Below are 20,714 nucleotides of genomic sequence, written 5' to 3' on the forward strand. Positions count from 1 at the left end.
GTTAATGATCCTTGTGAGCCAGTTGATGCCTCTCTCTACTACAAGCTGGTTGGTTCATTGATCTGGTTGCTTCACACCAGATTGGACTTGGGCTTTCCTGTGGGGTTGTTGAGCTTGTTTATGCAGATGCCATTGAAGTCTCATTGGGAGGTAGGATTGTGGATCTTGCGGTATCTGCAGGGTACGAAGGATCGTGGACTCTTCTACGCCATTGGAGGTGAAATGAAGGACCGAGTTTGACTCCAAGGTTGGAGTGACTCAGATTGGGGAGGAGATCCAGACACGAGGAGATCAACATCAGGCTACAGTTTTTCCCTCGGCTCAGGAGTTGTTTCATGGAGCAGCAAGAGGCAGCCAACTATTGACTTGTCGTCTACAGAGGTAGAGTACGGGGCTGCTTTTGGTGCTGCTTGCGAGGTTGTGTGGCTGCGGAGGTTGCTTGGCGAGATTGGGTTTCCATAGAAGGAACCCATGGTCATCCACTGCGATAACCGGAGCTGTATCGCTATTGCTCGGAACCGAATCTTCCATGCCCGGACCAAGCACATAGAGATACAATATCACTTTGTTCGTGAGAAGATCTTGGCTGGTGACACCTTGCTTCTTTATTGTTCGACGGAGGATAATGCGGCGGACCTCTTCACGAAGTCTCTACCTCAGGCTATGCTTTGGCGGCACTCCAGCTCACTGGGGTTGGTTCCACATCCAGGAGCTGAGAGGGGGTGTTAGCAGTCATCTCCTATCTGTACACTATGTCAGGGCCTCTGTTGTGGGTGTGCCTGCCCGTTTTAGTGTCTTCCCATTTTTCCTCACTCTCCGTATATTTTTTCCTATTTTTTTGGAGGCGTGGATGGGCTGTCGGCCGCCCCTAGATGCTGGTCGACTGTGTCTTTGCTGGCCGACTGTTCTGGTGCTGCCCGATTGTTCATCAGTGTTGGTCGACTACTTTTCTTCTGGCCGACTGAGCAGTTTGCTGGTCGTGGGCAGTCAGGGCTCCTATCAGCTGATTATGGGTTGGCCGACGAGCAGCCAGGGGCCATATAAAATGGCCCCTGGTCCCCACACTCCATTTTGTGTATTTCTGGGATTTTATTGGTGTATATAGTAGAGTTACACAGCTTCTCTCTCTTTCACCTGTGTCTTGCTCTCTATAGCAGTTGTCTTCATTTCCGTTGTGCATTCTAACAGCCAGATCCTCAAAAGGCCTCCCGGTGCTTCCACATACGGTCTAAACCACCTTGAAGCTTCCCCCACTGTCCACGGAGGATATGAATGGTATCAAGCCAGATGCTCCGAATGGACTTTGCTATCGGGGTGAGGGTGCCTTTAATGGCTTCGCTGCATTGAGCCCTCTAGATATGCCATTCAACAATACTGTTGCAAATCTCCCATCTCTAGAACCCGGAGTCCAATGACCAATAGATAGAGTTGGGCCTGGCGCTGTAAGAATATGAAGGTGAGAGACTTGGAGGGCTTGTCCCCCACCCTCCTCCTCATATGACACGACGGCCTTGGCCTCAGTGGCCCAAGCAACTGTCCCACGTAACAGTGTGGGAGGGGGCTTGGTCCATAGTGAAGACAAAGAATCCATTGCCAAACTTGCTGAGCCTTTGGGCGATCCCAAAGACAACGACGTTGGGACTCTTGGGGATGGCCACACCTTGAACAAACTGCGAGTGATCTTTTGCAGTCAGAAACTATCCCATAGCATCATGCAGAAATCTGAGAGAAATTGAGGAGGGAGGCCCTGGGACTGCCAGTGTCTTGCTGCTGTTTGAGTGTCGTCAACCTCTGGCATCTAGATCCTACGGCCCAACCGTCTAGTGTAGGCAAAAAAGGGGTACTAGGAGTCTCCTCCCTGTCATTTGAATCATGCCATGTTCACTCCCCCAGGTCCCACTAGAGGCACGTGAGAGGACGGCCCTCCCAAATCCACAAACGCCAGAATCTCTCTCTACCTACCGTGGTTGGTGGAGGGTCTATGTGCCACTGATGCACATGGAAACCAATCACCCTCACCGTTTGCAAGGTGCGTCCCCTGAAATCCCCCAGTATGGTATAGGATGGAGCTAGCTAGGTTGCATATCATGATTGTAAACTCCATGCATATAGCTTTGCATTCTCCTAGTAGTAGAGCTCCACCCCCTTCACCACTCATTGTACTTATTGCACACCCAGATTCAGCTTTTTAGTTCAGTACTTTTTCATTTTGTTGGGATGACAGAGGATACCCCATCCAGGTACTCCGATTTGTCTCATAGGCCGAGTTCGGTCTTTTGGAAGACGTTAATAAAATCTTTCTTTCTTTCTTTCTTTCTCTCAAGTCTGCAATGAGGTCCAATAGAGAAGGTGAGTAAGGCAGAGCTCTCATCCACACCATGGATTGCCAATGGTATGCCATGCCTAGTGAACACTCCCAACCATTGCAGGCGGGGTTGGAAAAGGGGTCGTCTAGGATCGAGACCAACCACTCCGGAGGGATGGAAGTGTCGATGTCGAGTCTAAGTATGTCCCTACCGCGAATCCGAGTGATCCTCTCTTGGGCCTCTGGGGGCAACTGTTTGAACGTAAGCCACATGCTCCCCCAGCATGTGACCACCGGGCAAATGGTCCAGGGGATTCTAGATTAGATGCTGACAGAGACGCTCCTTAGATGCAACAAGAGCAGACTGTTGAAGGGCCGGCTTGAGATGATCCCAAGCACGCAAGAGACTGGCTGCAAATCTATCCTCGAATGTAGGGCTAAAGCCATAAGGCCACATCATCCATCTTGTACTCTGGGGCTCGGCGTGTGGGCGGAGATCCTAGCCAGGAAAAGGGCTCGCCGCACTAGGAAGAAGGCCACTAAATATCAACTTGCCCAAAAGGTACCGACAACGTTTCAAATTGCCGTCGGATGGGGAAATTGTTGGAGGAAGACTATCCCTCCATAGTATGGACGCCTTGTGCCTCCCATTGCATTGACTGGCTCATAGAGGATATGGGCAAGTTAGTGTGGATGAAGGAAGTAATGACCGAAGCTCTCTTTTGTCACCTTCTTCACCACAAAGGTGAAGGTGCTTGCCATGTTCCGCGAACATAGCAAGTTGGAATTGAAGAAGCCTTCATCTACATGCTTCGCCTACATGTGGCTCCTCTTGGAGCGCCTCCACGATGTGAAATCCTCCCTTTGCCAGACAGTGGTCTCCACAATGTGGAATGAGTGGGATGAGCGAGAATTGGCGGAGGCCAAAGCCGTTGCAACGGCTTTGCCTAAAGGAGTAGTTTTGGCAGTCGGTCCGCACTATTGTTATTGTGGTCATGCCCTTCTATAGGGTATTGCGGATGACCGACATGGAGGGAGCCACCATGGGCCTTCTCGTTCACTTCATGAGAGAGGCCATAGCAGAGTTGCGCGCTTCTCCTTCCATCGACGAGGAGAAGCGTGATGGTATGTTGGCCATTGTGGAGAAGAGATGGAAGTGGATGCGAAGACCTATCCATGGTCTTGCCGCATTATTGCATCTGGCTTACAAATCACCCGCCCTCTTCACCAACGTGGAGCTACTTGAAGCTCGAGATGCTTACTTGTCCAAAGCATTGTTGGAGGATCGCCATGGGAAGTTTCTTGAGGAGCTCATAAGCTACAATGACCAAAAGGGAGGAGCTGCGTTTGCATCTACTACCTGTTGGAAGAGGGAATCCCTTGTGAAGCCCCTCTTTTGGTGGGAGACATTTGGGTATGCGCTCTTAAGCCTCCAAAAGGTGGCTTTGAGAAACCTAGCTCAGGATTACTCTTCGGGTGCATGTGAGAGGAACTGGGGTTCCTCCTCACTTGTACACACAAAGTTACGCAATCACTTGAGCACGCAACAATAGCGGCTAGTGTATTGCCGCGCTAACTTGCGCATGGTGCGCGCAATGCAAAGGATGGAATTGGCGAGATAGGTATAAGTTACAACTTATAAGTTATAAGTTGTAAGCATTCAAATTTCAAACTTCAGTGTTTATTGAAATTTGAAACTAAATTCTAATACATTGCTTGTCACTTGATCATTGTACAATGTAGGTGAATGTGGATGCATTCAAGCTCACAGGGGGCACTCTTGAGAGTGTTAACAAAGTGCAAGATGAAGAGGAGGAGAGGATCTATGCAGAGATCTATCGAGAGCTCGAGTCGTTTGATTGACGACCTACTTGCACTCGTCGTGGGCGTGGAGGTAGTGGCAGAGGAAATCAAGTAGGAAGCCGTGGATGCACGATTCGTGGTGCTTCTAGGGACATAGTGCATACCTATGTGTGGTGTGGTTCGGGTAGCTCCACACTCGCTCCAAATGAGGATGCTCCCTTTGGCTTCTCACATGAGCTTAGAGAGCCCGAGTTCGATGATGAGGGCAACCTTCTTAGCGATGGCAACTTCGGCGAGGCCACTGATATGTCCTCTTCTCATGAGGATGATGTCAGTGAGAGCTCTGATAGTGATGCCTTTGTCTAGTCTCTCCTTGGGCCTTGGCTCTCTTTTTGTACTCACTTTTTTGTACTCGCGCCTAGCGCGCATGATCGTATCGCACCTCTATGCTTTATGTACTTTTGTTTGTCACTTCAAACTTGTTTTTAATGAAATTTTGGTTTGAAACAACTTCTCTAGACTCTATCCTTCCAAATTGAAAATGTCTATGTTTGTAGGTATTCTTTAATAAAAGAACCGTATTTTATCGTACGGTATCCCAAATTTTCATATCGTACCGTAAATTCTTGTACGGTATCGTATTTTCATACCGTGACGACTATGGTTATGTTGCATCATTGGATCATACGTCTCTCACACATGGTACTTTGATAGTGGTGCTTCTAAACACATTACCTCACAGTGGGATTTGTTTAAGAAGCTTATGGCTGCCCCTGAGGGCAAGCAGGTAACATGTGCAAACAATTCTTATTATCCAGTTCAGGGTGTTGGTGAGGTGATCCTCACAACAGCAGATGGTGCAGACTTATGTCTTCGAGATGTATTGTATGTGCCAGGGATTAAGAAGAACTTGCTATCCGTCTCCTCTTTTGCTAAAAGAGGATATGCAATGAACTTTGAGGACGACAGATGCATAGTGAAAGACCTTGAAGGTGGCTATGCATTGGTCACTTCTGGCACATTGTACCACGGGTTATATCAACTTGACAGGTTTGACAGGAGAGAGCATAATGCTCATGTGGTTACCACTCTTACACTTGCCATGCAGGAGGCAGAATTGTGGCATGCCAGGTTCTGGCATGTGAATTATGGCAGTTTGATGCTATTGCAAAGGGATAAAATGGTACACAATATGCCTCATGTAGGGCTACTACCAAAACATGTATGTGAAGGATGCATATTGGGTAAGATGCACAGAAATGCATTGCCAAAAGATGGATCGACAAGGGCTGTCCAGAAATTACAGCTTGTGCACATTGATGTGTGTGGTCCTCTGTGGACACCATCTAGTGGTAAGCATCTATACTTTGTAAACTTTATCGATGACTACTCTATATTTTCTTGGGTGTATCCCTTCAAGGTAAAATCTGATGTATTTGCATGTTTTCAGCATTTTGTGGCACAATTTTTTGGACAGCCACCTACGGGCCCACTTAACATGTTTGAGGGACTTCACCCATTGGGAATTGATGGCTCAACAGATCAGCCATCAACTTTGCCTAATGGACAGTATTTGGGTGCTCAAAAGCAGCCCGTGAATGAGCTCATTACACCTCAAAATATGGAGGAAGCAGTGGAGCAAGAGTGGACAGCAGTAGAAGAGGCTAGAGTTGTGCCTCGTTGGTTGCTTCGTACTTTACAGGAGAGCAAACTTTCAGCTCCACTTGGTAGTAGGACTCGGGCTGGTTCACGTAATGCAAGAGAACATGCAGATGTTGCTTGCATGAGTACACTTTGTGATGCAGATGAGCCAGATTCATTTGAAGAGGCTCATGAGGATGAGCATTGGATGCAAGCCATGCAAAATGAGATGGATTCTATGATCTATCTATAAAAACATCACATGGAATTTGGTAAACTTGCCTGGAGGCAATCAGCCCAATGACACAAAGTGGGTATACAAGTTGAAAAGAAAGTCTAATGGTACCATTGACAGGTACAAGGCCAGGCTAGTGGCGAAAGGTTATGCCCAGAAAAAGGGCATTGATTATGATGAGACTTTTGCACCTCCTTCTCGTATGGTCACAGTTAGATGCGTTGTTGCATTGGTTGCCCATCATGGATGGAAAGTGCATCAGTTGGGCATAAAATCAGCTTTTCTCAATGGGGACTTGCATGAAGAACTGTATGTAAATCAGCCCATTGATTTTGTGATGTATGGTCATGAAAACATAGTATGCAAGCTTCGAAAAGCACTTTATGGTCTCAAACAAGCTCCCCGAGCTTGGTATGAGAAGATACATACTTATTTGACCACGTAGGGATTTCGCAATAGTCCAACGGAGAGCATCCTCTATGTGAAAGAGGATCATGGCACTTTGATCATGCTCATTCTCTATGTGGATCGTATGTTGCTAATTGGAAATGATATGGATAAAATTTCAGCATTCAAGGCTGAATTGCAAACGTCATTTGAGATGACAGATTTGGGATTGTTGCATTATTATTTGGGCATACAATTTGTGCAGATAGATGTTGGGATTTATGTGTCCCCATTGACCGCGGAGGGTGTGAAGGATATCGAGCCATATGCAACTGATTGTCTCAGCCGGCGGAGTGTGGGTATACCCTCGATGGCCTCGCTACATCTAGCACGCCAGATGTGCCAAGCTGCTATGCTACTGCAAATCTCCCATCGTTCGCATGAGCCTGGTCGCCAGAAACCTGCCGGTGGGTCTATGACTGGTACTACTGCAATACCATGGTGGGAGTCCTGAAAGGCAAGTCCTCTCCCATCGTCCTCATAGGTCTTGACCACTCTAGCCTCGGTGGCCCGAGCGACAGTACCCCAAGTGATGATCCGGGTCGATGTCGTGTCCATAGCCGCTGCCAAATCTACTAAGCCTTCAAGAAATCCCAAAGGCAATGTCGTTGAGACTCCTAGGGGTGGCCGCACCTCGGTAAGCTGCGGACGGACTGCCAACCGCCAGCCAAGTACAAACCGCCAGACTCGTGTGCGCCATCAGCCAAAGGAAGAGAGTATATTCCTCGGCTGAAAGCTGTCCCAAAGCCTCTTCCATAAATCTGAAAGGAAGCGTTGTGGTAGGCCTTGAGACTGCCAGTGTGCTGCTGCTACCGTTGTGCCATCTCTCTCTGGCATCTGGATCCTGCGGTCGAGCCGTGCTGTATATGCAAGGAAAGGGGCATCCAGAGTCTCCATCCGATTTGTGGGATCATGCCAAGTCCACTCTCCTGGGTCCCACTGCAACCGCGTGAGAGGTTGACACAACAATCCATAACCGCCAAAGTCTCTCCTTGGCCACCTTGGCCGGTGCTAGATCTATGTGCCATGCCCATGCCCGAAAACCAATCACCCTCACCCTTTGCAAGGTGCAGCCTCTGAAATCCTCCAAGGGGTGCTCTGATCTCTCTAGTCTGCCATGTAATCCAATAGAAAAAGTGAGCAGACCACTATCCTCATCTGCTCCATGGACCGCCACGAGGATATCATGTCTGGTGAACACGCCTAGCCACACTGGGGGGTTGGGACTGGAATAGAGTCAGCCACTCCTGAGGAATAGCTGAGTCGATGTCGATGTTGAGCCTGTCTCTACCATATCCCTGTCAGGCCTCTCTCGTGCTCCTCCTAAGGTAACTGCCTGTGTGCAATCCAATCTCCCAGAGACCTAGCTGGTCCCATGGTCAAGGTGCCCTAGGATGTGTGGTCGGGCCCCTAGCATGTGGCCATTGGGTAAACGGACCAGGGGGTTCTAGATCAAAGGCTGCCGAAGCCGCTCCTCTGAGGGCACTGGAACAATCTGTTTGAGGGCTGGCCTGAGATGATCCCAAGCACGAAGTAGAGTGGCTACAAATTTGTCCTCAAAGGCAGGACTAAAACCGCGGGCTTGCATCTCTATGAGCATCCATCTAGTACTCTGCAGCCACGGGCCTCCAAGGCTCGAAGTGCGGGCTGAAATCCGGGCCAAGAGGAAATCCTTCCAAGGTTCACCATCAGGTAGGACTCAGGAGTCCTCTGACAATCAACTTGCTCAGCAGGGCTGGGCTTTGTATAGCTGGATCGATGAGACCAAGCCCCCCTCTGCTATGTGGCTGAATGATCACTCTCCATACCACCTTGGCCTTGGCTGGTCTCCCATCACTTCTGGCCCACAAGAAGTTCCGGATCAAACGTTGTACCTGGACAATACAAGCCCGAGAAAAGGCTCAACACAAGGTGATGTACCACATGGTGGCAAGCAATACCTGGTTCGCCACCACCGCTCTACTTGGTAGGGATAGCCTCGCCAAGCTCCAATATAAAAGCTTCTTCTGAATACTCAGAAGAAGCGGAGCGAGCTGTTGCTCGGGAGAGATATCAATGCCAACCTGGCAACTGAGGTATCAGACTGGAGTGCCCCTCGGGATCCACTGGAAAGCCTCAACTGGTCGCCAAGTCGGGGTGGGTGCTGAGCCTACCCAAAAACCACACGACTTGTGCCAATTGATCTGTGCTCCTATTGACCCCTTTCACTTCAAAGGAGTTGGCGGAGACAGTGACGGCGTCACCCAGGGGCAAATGCCTGGGCGCAGATGGGCTTCCTGATTCCTTCTTTCTTCGCCATTGGGACCTCATGGAAGGTGGCCTTTGTGCTGCCTTAAATGAGATTATGCTCATAGCTACCATGCATACCAGAGAGTCCTTCGAGAGAGCCAACTCATAGCACACGAGCATGTGGGTGGTGCTGGTTCTAGTGGCACCTCGCCAGAGAGGCTCATAGAGGGCTTGATACATTTGATTCCCAAGGACGGTGGTGATAGATTGGAGATCCGACAGTGGAGACCAATCACCCTTCTAGGGACGACCTATAAGATTTTGGCCAAGGCCATCAACAGGCGACTTCAGCCTTCTCTCCCAGACTTGATCCACGACACTCAGACTGGTTTTGTTCAGGATCGAAGCATTCTGGATAGCATCTTTACCTTTTGGGAGGCGACAGCTTCAGCTGGGATGCGGCAGCAAGACCTCATTATGCTACTCCTAGACTTTGAGAAAGCTTATGACAAGGTGGATTGGAGCTTTCTGGAGGGCACTATGAGCCCGATGGGATTTCCCCATGGAGTGGATTCGTTGAGTCTTAGGACTTTATTCAACATCTCACAGCCAAGCTCTCACTCAAGGAGCCCGAGGCAACACATCCCCGCTTTCCCGCTCGGTTCGACAGGGCTGTTCTTTGGCACCGTACCTCTTTCTATTTGTCACCGAGGCCATGAGTAGTTTTCTCTCCGCCCAAGAGACCTGACTTCAAGGATTGCGCCTTCCCCTCCGCACGCAGGAGGAGCTGCTGGACTCAGAGTTTGCAGACGGCACAACTGCCTACCTTGTTGGAGATGTTGGGAATTTCTAGAGATTTGCAGAGGGCGAAAGAGATTTTCTGTCGTGCATCAGACCGGAGGGAGTGGGGAACCACCTCTCTCATGTGCCTCTCGACTCTCGCACGCGCATCCATCACCTGGGGGGTTAATGGGGCACTAGTGAGAAGAGATCGGAAGAAATCCATGGCGAGGGCTCTCACATGCGGGGGGTCAGAAACAATAGCTCCATCCTGGCCACACAGCCTGCGAATACCGTCTCTCCTCCTGTGTGGGCTGGCTATCTCAGAGAAGTCTCCAGTAACTATGTCACCGACCTGAGTCCAGAATGAAGCCCTGGCCTATACTCCACCCTCCTCTCCTCAATGTAGTGAATCTCCGTGTGGGCGGCAAGGATCTGACTCTCAATCCACAGGCTGTCTAGAGAACTCTCTTGAAGATGCTGTAAAGAGGCTAGGCACCTCCTGAGACTCCTCTCCTGCTCCCGAATTCCCTCCAATCTGCTCTGGGATGCCTCTTGTAAGAAAATATTGATCTCCCCAAGGCCATCATCCAAAGTGCACGTTGCAGAGCCCGAGGAAAAGTCTAGTCCTGCCCATATCTGCTCAATCTGGCTACAAATCTCGGGGTCCTGAATGAGGTTGTCTGGAATCCTGGAGCTCGCATGTCTGTCATGCCTCCATGGGTTCTCTAGGGACATAATAATTGGGGCATGATTTGAAAATGTAGTGCCTACCAGAATACAACCTTGCCTCCACAGTTGCAAGCCCACTCATCGACATAAAACCTCTCTAGCTGAGAGAGGTTGGGGCCAGTGCTCTGTCTATCCGATCGAGAGAAGTTAAGACTCGTGACTCCCAGGGCTACGCCCAAACTCTGGAAGATGCCAAGGGTCCTATCCCCTCAGAATCAGTATCATCTCCTCCCATGCAGAGTACTCCACTCATGAGATTGTGACCATGCCACCTCCAAGTCTGTCCTCTGCTGCCTCTATCATGTTGAAGTCACATCCCGTGCACCAAAAATCAGCTTGGGGAAGGGCTTGTTGGATAGTGCTCCAAAAGATAGCTCTACCTACAGCCACATTCGGGGCATAAATGTTGTGGAAGCCAACACTATCCTCTCCAATTAGAATGGTAACCCACTGAGCACGTCTTGGAACTATGATTCCCGATCCTGTCACAGACGGCAGAAGCTTCTCACTGATAGAGAGAGACACTCCTCCTTGCGTCCCTGAAGGGCCGAAGGATGGAGACCAAAAAGTATGACTCCTGCCTGGTAGAGTCTTCCCGCAGCAGCGGGTACGCCCCTCAGTAAGATGATGCTCCTGGAGGAAAAGAATGTCGATAGGTCCCCCCACCATAGCTCGCTGCAGCTCTCCTCTAAGGACGTCTCATCCCTGAAAGCATTGAGGCCCCCCTAAACCCTGAATGTTCCATGAGACAATCCTCATATCAATCTTTGTGTGAGGCGGAACCACCGGAACTGCCCTCCACTCGAAGAGTCTTGGGCGCGGGCTTAGACGGGAATAGTCACAATCTGTCTTGGTGCGAAGTCGTGCCAAGTGGGCGTGGATCCTCCCTCCACGTACTGCCACTCTGCCCGAGCCACGAGTATGCATACTCCGTGCTCCATCGATCACAATGGAGATATCTGTAAGAAGAGGGGGAGAGGTACTGCGATAGGTATGCATGAACACAAAAAGCAACACCTCCAGGCTGGAGGTCAGCATCTCCCCTCCCCGGTCTCTATGGGCTGATCCACCAAGCTCCATCTTGGCCAGAGGCCATAGATGAGTAAGAACGTCAGTGATGCGGAGATCCTGAAGATGATGCGATAGCTCAACTACCTGATCCTGAATGGTTGTTGCCATCGACTGTGGATTCCACTCTATCTCGTGGGCTGCGCTCAAGGGGAAAGAGAAGATCATCGCGCCATTCTCTTGTGTAGAGGGTCTGAAGTGGTGGAAGACCACTTCAGACCCTACATTCCTGAATAGGGGCTATGGTCTCCTCGAACCTGTCTGTCCCTTCCGTCGGAAGACACCGGAAGAAACTATAATCCATAGGCTGCCCCAAGATCTTGGGGGGGGGCCGCTTGGAGACTCAGGTGGGAGAGCCCTCACTCGTGAGGCTGCAATGGTCATCTCCATCGGTTCTGAGAAGCGATGAATCAGGCGACGAGCGGAACTCGCCGACTGTCTCCTCTTTGGATCAGGGGCTGCAGGAGGCCAACGGGAATGCTGTGGAGAGGCGCGCCGTGCGCGCGGGGTGGGGGGGTGGGGGAAGGGGCGGGAAGGCGGAGAGGCTGGAGAGGGATGCTGCTGAGAGGTATTCATTAGCTCTGGTGCTTGGCTGGCGACCGGGGCGAACTCTCCGCCACTCTCCGGCCGATGGATCATCCATGGTCGGAACTTGGTGCTCCGCGACCTGGGAACCTGCTCCTCCCTCGGCCCCCTGGTGGGGATCTGAGTGGGAAGTAGAAGGGGGAACCATTGGGGGTTGTCTCCTAGTCTGACGTCGAGGGCAAGCTCTGGCCAGATGACCCATTTGTCTGCAAATGAATCAATGGCCTGGAAGGCCGGAATACTCCACTCGCTGCATAATGGGGTCACCCTAAGGGCTGGGAATAGATATCATGTGAGGCACAGGATCCGGCGAGGCAACACAGATGCGGAGAGATGGAATCTTGGCTACTCGTGCGAGGGTCGAGGCAGCGGTGGGGGGGGGGGATTCCATCACTCTCCCGATGGCACCACTAATCACTGGGAGAAGAGGAAGGAATAATTCCTTCCTGAGGCTTGGAAAGTAGATTGTCACGGGAAAGCCTGAAACTCTAGCTAATGGGTCGGATGCTGGGTCGAAGCTGTGCTGCCACTGTGCAAAGAAGGCATGGGCCGTACGCAGTGCAACGGGACTCAGCTGCATGACAAGATCAGACGTCGTTGGTGAGTCAAACTCAACCTAGTAGTAGCAGCGCCCCAGAGGATAAAATATATGCGATCTTTGCGGGCGCACCAAGGAGGCTAGCCTAAAGAAGATCTCCGAGTTGGCCACGTGCGGAGCGGCTACCGACAATCTTGCATATACTTGAGTGGAGGGCTCTAGGGATGCGACAATCATAGCGAGAAGCTGCAGGTCCGCTTCAAAAAACGAAAGGCAAGTAACGGCGGCCTCGGTTGGGGGAGACGGAGCGGCTGCCATGGAGTCTTCTTGGGGGCGAAGACTAGAAGAGGCCGAAACTTGCCGAAAGTAAAAAACTGCCCATGAGCTGAGGGCTCTACCGACGCCAATGGAGAAAGAGGGGGGGGGGGGGGGGGGGGGGAGGCAAAACGGGTAGGGGGGCGAGGGTTGGGCACGGGGGTGGGGGGGGGGGGGGGCGAAGGCGATGGCAAGCAGGCAGGCGCAGGGGAAGCTCACAGCTCACTACTCAACTAATATTCTACACCATTGGTTGCCTCATATACTTACGCAACACCCGTCCGGATATTCAGTTTGGGGTTTCCCAGTGTAGCAAATTTATACACAACCTAGGTAGAAAGCATTGGCGAGCAGTGAAGCGGATCTTCCACTATCTTCAGGGTTGCTTGGATCTTGCGTTGGTATATCCTAGGGGGGCAGCTTGCAGTTACATGCATAGTAACAAAAAAAACCTGTTTCTAGCTTTCGAAACCTCGAAACTTCGAAACAGTTTTTAAAAACCTCGAAACCTCTCCAGAACAATTTCGTTGAAATTTTAGGTTATGTATTTTTTTCCCCTGATTTTTTTGGGATTTTTTAACTTTTTGTTTTTCTTCCATATCCTTCTCATCACCTTCCTTCCCTCTTCTTCTCTTGCCTCCCTCCTTCCCTTTTCCATCTTCTGCCACTTCTTTCACCTCTACTCCTCCTTCCTTCATTCTCCTCTTCTTCCTTTCTCTTCTTCTCTCGTCTTCTTCTCCCTTGCTCTTCTTTTCCTTTTCTCTTCTTCTCCTCTCTTCTTTCCCCTTTTTCTTCCTTCAATGTCTAAAATCTTTCCCAATTTCTACCTTCTCTTCTTCAATTTCTTAAGAGTCCTTGATTGAACCACTTGTGGCATCTAATCAAGCAAAATTGCCATCATGCCTCACTGTCTTTGTCAAGGCCACATGTGGGAACTCTTTAGAAGGATGGTTCCCCGAGATGTGTGAGAAGAGACCATTTTTTCATCATTACACTATGTTTTTAGATGACTACTATAAGTTCTTTAAGTATTTAATACTTTATGAAATTATTGATTTTTCGAAACCTCGCGGTTTCTTAGCCGAGGGACGAAACTTTTCGAAACAAAACCGCGAACCTCGAAACGAAAAAAACCTCGAAACGTTTCTTGTGACTATGGTTACATGCTTACAATGATTCTGACTGGGCTGGCACGCCAATCCACCAATGGGAATTGTTTCTTTTTGGGGCATTCATGCATATCATGGTTGAGCAAAAAGCAGCCCATTGTTGCCACATTTACTTGTGAGGTTGAGTACAAGGCAGCCTTTATAGCCACAGTAGAGTGTGTATGGCTGAGGAGATTGATGACTGATCTTTGTGAGTTTTAGCAGACACCCACCACCATACTCATCACTGACAGTTAGAGTGTTGTAGCCGTGGCACGAAACCCGGTGTTTCATGCACGTACTAAGCACATAGAGATTCATTATCACTATGTCAGGGAGATGATTCATGGAGGGGAGATCTCATTATCTTGCTGCTCTACACAGGACAATGTTGCAGATCTGTTCATGAAGGCGTTGCCTCGAGAGAAGTTTGAAGCTTTCCGCAAAGCTTTAGGCTTACACTCCTACAGAGAGTGATCTGTTGGACCTTGTACAGGTTCACATTGCCACTACAGGGGGGATTTATTGGCATATATGCTATGAGTAGTGCCACATGTGAACATGGGCTTTGGGTTTTTCCTCTTGGATATTAGGTGTGAAAAGACACCACTCATTTATTGTATTTTGATATTGTGGAGTCAACCCCCAAGCTCCACACATTGTATGCTATCTTCTTTGTGTGAGCATCCATCACCATCTCTCTCTTGAGAGTGTTCTTGCTGCTGTACATTCTCTGTGTGTTCCTGTCTGTGTGCAACCCTAACCCATCTCTCTCTATTTATGCTCCAAGAGTATGTCCAAACAAAATAAGTTTTGGTGTTATATCCACCAACTCGAAGGAGCAACCTCTCATTCCCCAATGCCCAGTGTCACATCAAATGCATACTACTCTCCACTGGCGTCCATGCTTACACATGCAAACACCATACCAAGAAATAGAAGACCAATTGATCGTGCACATGGATGTTGAACGTCTACTGGGTTTGAGTGCAGACATCAAGTCCCGAGCATACTAGATTCCATTCTACTGACACTTGGCGTAGACATAAGTCCCCTGCCAACTAGGTGTTAGTCCACATGACCCTTGGCGTAGACACGAGTCCCTTGCCAAGACTTAAGTCCTTGCCAACGCGTCATGTCCACTTTACCACTTGCACACCGTGTTGGTACTCTGATCACACACCTTGGAGGAGAGGTGGACTCAAGTGTGTAACATAAGATAAGAATGACTCACAGGCATATATATCCTTGTGCTCCATAAACATTTTTGCTACACAGTTTACAGGCATTTCGAACGGTGAGATAAATCTAGAGAAAATCCTTGGTCCATAAAATATCATGTTGCATAAATCCATCATATCCCAATAAAGGGAGCCATAAAACTATATATATATATATATGAAACCATTGAAGCATAGAGCCCAAGAATCACTTAGCCAATGGTAACCATATAGATGTGCCAAACCATCATATATGTATAAAGCCTTGAGCAAAGGATGTGCCATAAATTTAGTCCATAGTCCTTGGACATATCCATATCAAAACCATATAAACCAGGCTTTTCAACCATTAACAGTGTTTACCTGAAATAGTTCAAGGAAAACAACACACAATTCTCCTTGTACGGGCATACAAGGGTTAAGTGTCCAAAAAAACTTGCAATAAATTGCCAAAAAAACCACCAACTTTCCAAAACTCAAAGTATACGTAGCTTTTCTTTGCTGGGTTCGCCATGAGGCCAAAAGAAATATATCCTTGCCATATCCATAAGATATCATGAGATATATCTTGATATAGCTTGGCTGTAAGCTTGATTATATAATTCATAATATCCATATGGAAAGTGCTAAACACGGGCACATAAAGCCAACTTCATACTTCCAAGATAAATTTTGTCAATCCTTAGATTAAGTTGTCTACTACTCATGCTCTTTTCAATAAGTGAATAGGTTGGCCATGCTTAATAGCAATGTTAGTAAGTGTGGTACCCACTTCTGATCCTTTCTCTTCCTCATTGTTGGAAGGAAGCCTCTGTTTCCAACGAAGCCTATGGTCTGATACCATTGTAACCAAGGCGGGCTTGAAACACTTCAAGTACACACACAAAGTATCACAACAGAAAGCCACAAAAGGTGGACAACACACTGAGTTGGAATGGCCGGCCGCCATAGGTAACTTCTTTATTAATCAGAAGCTGTTACAAGAAACCCAAGGTGAGGGTGCTTTTAGCACTAGATTTTCCATGTTTCCAGTGAAGCTTTCCACAAAACTTATGAGACACATTATAAGCCCTCTTCACAAGCCCAAAGAGCTTAATCTTCAGCCGTCAGTTCAGACCAGATTTTCCCCATAAATCAGTCCATGGTGGCTCCAAGATAGCCCCAGACAGTGTGCCAAATCAGTCCCAGAAACAGCCCCAAATCTGCCCCGCAATAGTCTACTGTTGTACAGCCAGTTCTGAGGGTGAGAAAGAGACACAAAAGCTGTTGTACGACCTGTATATGGGCGACCCCTTTTACAGCTGGCCGACTCCAGAAAAAGGGGGGCTAGGCTGAGGCGTTGAAGAGGGGGGTGAGCTGCTCTCTTTCTTTCTCTCACACACAGTACAGGCCGGTAGCAGATTCTCTCTCTCTCGCACGCCCTCAAACTGGCCGTACAGCAATGCTCCTTTCTTTCTCTACTGGTCGCCCATATACAGGCCGTACAGCAGCTTGTGTGTCTCTTTCTCACCCTCAGAACTGGCTGTACAACAGGGGACTTTTGCGGGGCAGATTTAGGGCTGTTTTGGGGACATCCCTGAGCTCTGTTCAGTAATAATGGAGCTCCCTATCTAGACCTATTGACAATTATCGGGAAATCTCATCCTCTTCTAGCTGGCGCATCGTGTCAGGTGCAATACTCAAAGGTTGAGACCTTGGAATCAACTTAATCCTATGGTCAACTGACCGACTTAAGGTAAGTCCACGAGAAAACCATCAGCTAACTCTGCTTTAATGTTTTCTAACTCACGTGTATCCCAAGCATCTAACTCACTTGATTTAAAATTAGAAGTAACTTCAGATAAAAGAGGATCAAGAACACATCGAAACACTTAATAACCAAAATACAAACTTTGTATAATATTATGAAGTTTTGCAGAGTTTACAAGAGTAGAGAGTGGGACTCCAAGATCACCCTTGGGAAAAACTGGAGCATCTTTCAGTAAAAAAGACAATGTATGATCCTTCCAGTTTACTTTGCTTTGATGTTTTCTAACTCGCGTGTCTCTCAAACATCTAAATCACTCGATTTAAAATCAAACGTGACATCAGATGAAAGAGGATCAAGAACACATTGAAACACTTAATAATCAAAATACGAACTTTGTATAATATTATGAAGTTCTGTAGAGTTTACAAGAGTAGAGGGTGGGACTCCAAAATCACACTTGAGACAAATTGGAGCATCTTCCGATAAAAAAGACAATGTATGATCCTTCCAGTTTACATGGACATCAGGGTTATGAAGGCATTCTTTACCTATAATAATGTCTACCCTATCTAGATTCATCAATAAAAAAACTAGTTTGTCCGAATAACTCTGGATAGATATAGGTAACTGGGTCACACATCTGTCCTAGATCTGTTCATGCCCCGGTGCCAAGTTCACATGGTAGACATGATCACTTGGCTACGTCTCCACTCCCAATTTTTGTGCCAATTTGGCATTAATGAAATTGAGTGCTACCACTATCAAATAGGATGTGTAGTGCAAGGGGCCTCCCAGGCCTATCTAACCAAGAACACAATCCAACACAAGATTAGAGAAACCAAATAAAAGGGGTTCACGCAAGCTCACCACCTAACTGTAGGATCAGTAGTTCGATCCACCCTGAGCCAGGGGCTAAGGTTTCACTCCGCAGATACATGCCAGTCAACAGTGGCGTCCCATACCACCAGTGCCTGTTGACATGGGCCCTTGGCAAGACTATCTGTGATCTACCATGTCCATGGCAAGAGCAGAAACTCTGGTTCAGGCACAGATCCATTAGTGTTATGCCAACAACCTTGTTGTTTGTTGTGCACAGGCTCTTTACAACCACCAGTTGCATTCTTAGGCCATTACTACCCTTGCCCACATGTCTCAAGGATATCATAACCTAACAAAACAACCCTCAGAGAGTTGAATCAGAATGAACAAGAGTTCCTAGATTTTTTGCACATCCCCTATATGCTTGAGACTCATGTTTCCTCCTTGTCTTGCAAAATCCACATACATGTACCTGGCAGTATCCCTAGTAAGCATACATCGGACGAGAGAAAATTAACTGTGGTGCAGAGAGAGACACACGTGGGAATCCGCCGCCGCAAGTTAAACCATGAAAGACGTGCAAACCATTGTAGACTCTGTGTTTAGGTGGCTCTACTACCAAGTGTAAGAGGCTTCCCAGGCTTGTCTAACCAAGATCTCCTAAACATAGTCCAACAAAGGATTAGAGAAAAGGGTGCATGCAAACTCACCACCCAACCGTAAGATCATACTTAGATCCACCCATGAGCTGAGGGGCTAAGGTTCCACTCCAGAGATACATGCTAGTCACCATTAGTGTCCCATACCACCAGTGCTTGCCTGTAGGGGTCCTTGGCAAGACTATTTGTAATCTACCATGTCCACGGCAAGGATAGAAACTCTAGTCTAGGCACAAACCCATCAGAAGTGCACCACACAACCTGACCACCAAATAATAGCCCAAGCCATCACTTATATAGTGATAACTCTTGCTATAAATAGCTAACCTGCTATAGATAGCCAATAGCCTAGGTTATTAATTTTTGAACTTTAGCCCACTATATGTATCTGCTTGCTATCTCCTAATCCCAGGGCCCCTTACCCTGTTGGATTAGGCCCGCTAATCTGAGGATTAGCTCCACGTACATAACATAGCCCCAAGGTAGATTGCGGCTCCACAGGTCTCTATCTATGGTGTTAGGGTTGCGGGTGACATTTCGATTCCTTTGTAAACATTTTGTAATAACTCGGTGTGAAATTTTTGGACTTTTAACTAAGCACTAGTTTGGTGGAAATGCAAAGCTCTCAAATAAGGGATGTCCATGAAGGTTCTTGGAATAGAGCAAATGAGTTAGAGTGGAAAGACAAGAGCATGGCATATGGCAAGGAGGGTCACAATTGATCTTTCTAAGTAATACCTACAGAAAGTAAAACCATTGTACACCATTTGATGCGACAGCAAATTCTAGCTCTTCAATAGGCTATATATTGAAATGCTATATATATTGCACAAGGAGGGTCGCAATTGATCTTTCTAAGTAATACCTACGGAAAGTAAAACCATTGTACACCATTTGATTCGATAGCAAATTCTAGCTCTTCAATAGGCTATATATTGAAATGTTAAGAATTTTTTAGTAAGATAAACACACCTCCTTTTCTTGTTTCTTGCAGGAGGAGTGATTCTTATACTATCAATCGTTTTCATGGCAGTAACATCTGCAGGATCCGCTGAGTTCATAGCAATGAGCTCACTCTTTACCTATGACATATACAAGGTTAGAGGGCCTTAATCTTCATTCAAAACACAAGCTCAACTTAATGAGAGAGGAATCACATTGTATTTAAATTCAAACCAAATGACATATATTGTGCACACTTCCATGATGTGTGCAGACCTATTTCAGGCCTCAAGCAACAGGCAACGAGTTGTTATACATCTCTCGAGTTGCAGTTGTGAGTATAGGGCTTGCAATGGGAATATTTTCATGCTTTATCTACAAGGTTGGTTAAAAAACAGAGCATATTTCTTTTTCCTTTTACTAAGCAAAGTGTTTGCATGGAAATGATTTGAATGATCCCTGTCACAAGAGGCAAAGTGTGTTGCATCCTCACTGTAGAGTGACTATGGAATAGCCTGTGATTTTCAATAGAGGCTAGGATGAAGTGGGGTCAGCTATTGACTAAAGAAAAGCTATATCCACCAGACCTAGAGGTGATGGAAGAGTTAAGGTCAACTTGAATTGGCTAACTAAGGCAAAGTGCGTCTAAGTATGTCAAGGGTATCTGCATGATCAAGTAGGCGAGCTGTCAATAGTTAGGGATTGAGGCTGTCAAACGAGTTGCAAGTACTGCAAGTATGGTTGGACATTTATGCTAGGCAAGTTATGGTATGGAGCAAACATACCATCCCACTTGAATCTCTTTTGCTTTTGGGAGGTTTGGAGTTGATCAGCCTGTGGTTGGATAGGTGAGTTGTCAAGTAACAGCTGTTTATGACCACCATTTGTCTCATCAGTCAATATGATATGTTGTTCTGTTGCTGCAAGCCAAGCAGCCCAAGTTAAGAAGAATCATGAGTGCAGATGGCTAGTAATTGAGCTCTGCAGTCCTGCAACATGTAAATCTTTGTGAATCTCATTCCAAAATGAATGTGAATGAAATCTTCCCAAAACAAGCAAGGCATTTTTCAAGAGGATGTACGCCAACCCTGGCACGTAGATATCTCACCTTTTAAACATGCCATGGGACTATGCTGGCCATAATCTTCCAAATTGTGTCTCCCTTCAAATGAGGAGGTGTGAAACATGTGGGTTGTATCAAGGCCAAGGTGATGGGAAAGACAAATCCTGCATGTAGTCTGAAAGCTGTAACTGTCAGCAGGAGATCAATACCACTGTTTCGCAATTTACATAGGATACTCTTCTATCGACCGGTAAGAGAAGAATCAAATGCCCAATATGTACGAAATTATCTCATCTTTTGGAATGGCTAAGATGTCAATTGAGGGAGAAATTGCCACCTGTGCCCGGCAAAGTTTGATTATGTTTCTTGTACCGATGCGAACCTATTTGTGCCGTACGGTTCGTGCAGCATGGTTCCGTACGATATCGTACCGTA

The 20,714-nt window shown here is 47.5% G+C and overlaps 2 protein-coding genes across 9 annotated transcripts in view; one reads left to right on the top strand and one right to left on the bottom strand.

Moving 5' to 3' along the window:
• Positions 1 to 20,714, top strand: part of LOC147632426 (urea-proton symporter DUR3-like) — a 120,663-nt gene that overhangs the window by 62,387 nt on the left and 37,562 nt on the right. For both annotated transcript variants that reach the window (XM_086807248.1, XM_086807247.1), the window contains exons 10-11: positions 19,269 to 19,372; positions 19,491 to 19,598. In XM_086807248.1, the coding sequence (XP_086663374.1) occupies positions 19,269 to 19,372; positions 19,491 to 19,598 (212 nt within the window). The remainder of the gene's footprint in view (positions 1 to 19,268; positions 19,373 to 19,490; positions 19,599 to 20,714) is intronic.
• The window catches only part of LOC147632427 (uncharacterized), a 109,937-nt gene that overhangs the window by 51,157 nt on the left and 38,066 nt on the right, over positions 1 to 20,714 (bottom strand). For 3 of the 7 annotated variants that reach the window (XR_015267197.1, XR_015267195.1, XR_015267196.1), the window contains exons 3-4: positions 20,002 to 20,136; positions 19,247 to 19,356 (exon numbers count right to left, since the gene is read on the bottom strand). The exons of 2 other annotated variants lie outside the window; for them this stretch is intronic. The gene's annotated coding sequence lies outside the window, so the exon portion shown is untranslated. The remainder of the gene's footprint in view (positions 1 to 19,246; positions 19,357 to 20,001; positions 20,137 to 20,714) is intronic. 2 more of the 7 variants (XR_015267199.1, XR_015267198.1) reach the window with 1 other exon arrangement.

This window comes from Cibotium barometz, chromosome 13 (genome assembly GCF_041138505.1).
Source record: "Cibotium barometz isolate CiBa-2024 chromosome 13, ASM4113850v1, whole genome shotgun sequence".
Lineage (NCBI taxonomy): Eukaryota > Viridiplantae > Streptophyta > Polypodiopsida > Cyatheales > Cibotiaceae > Cibotium > Cibotium barometz.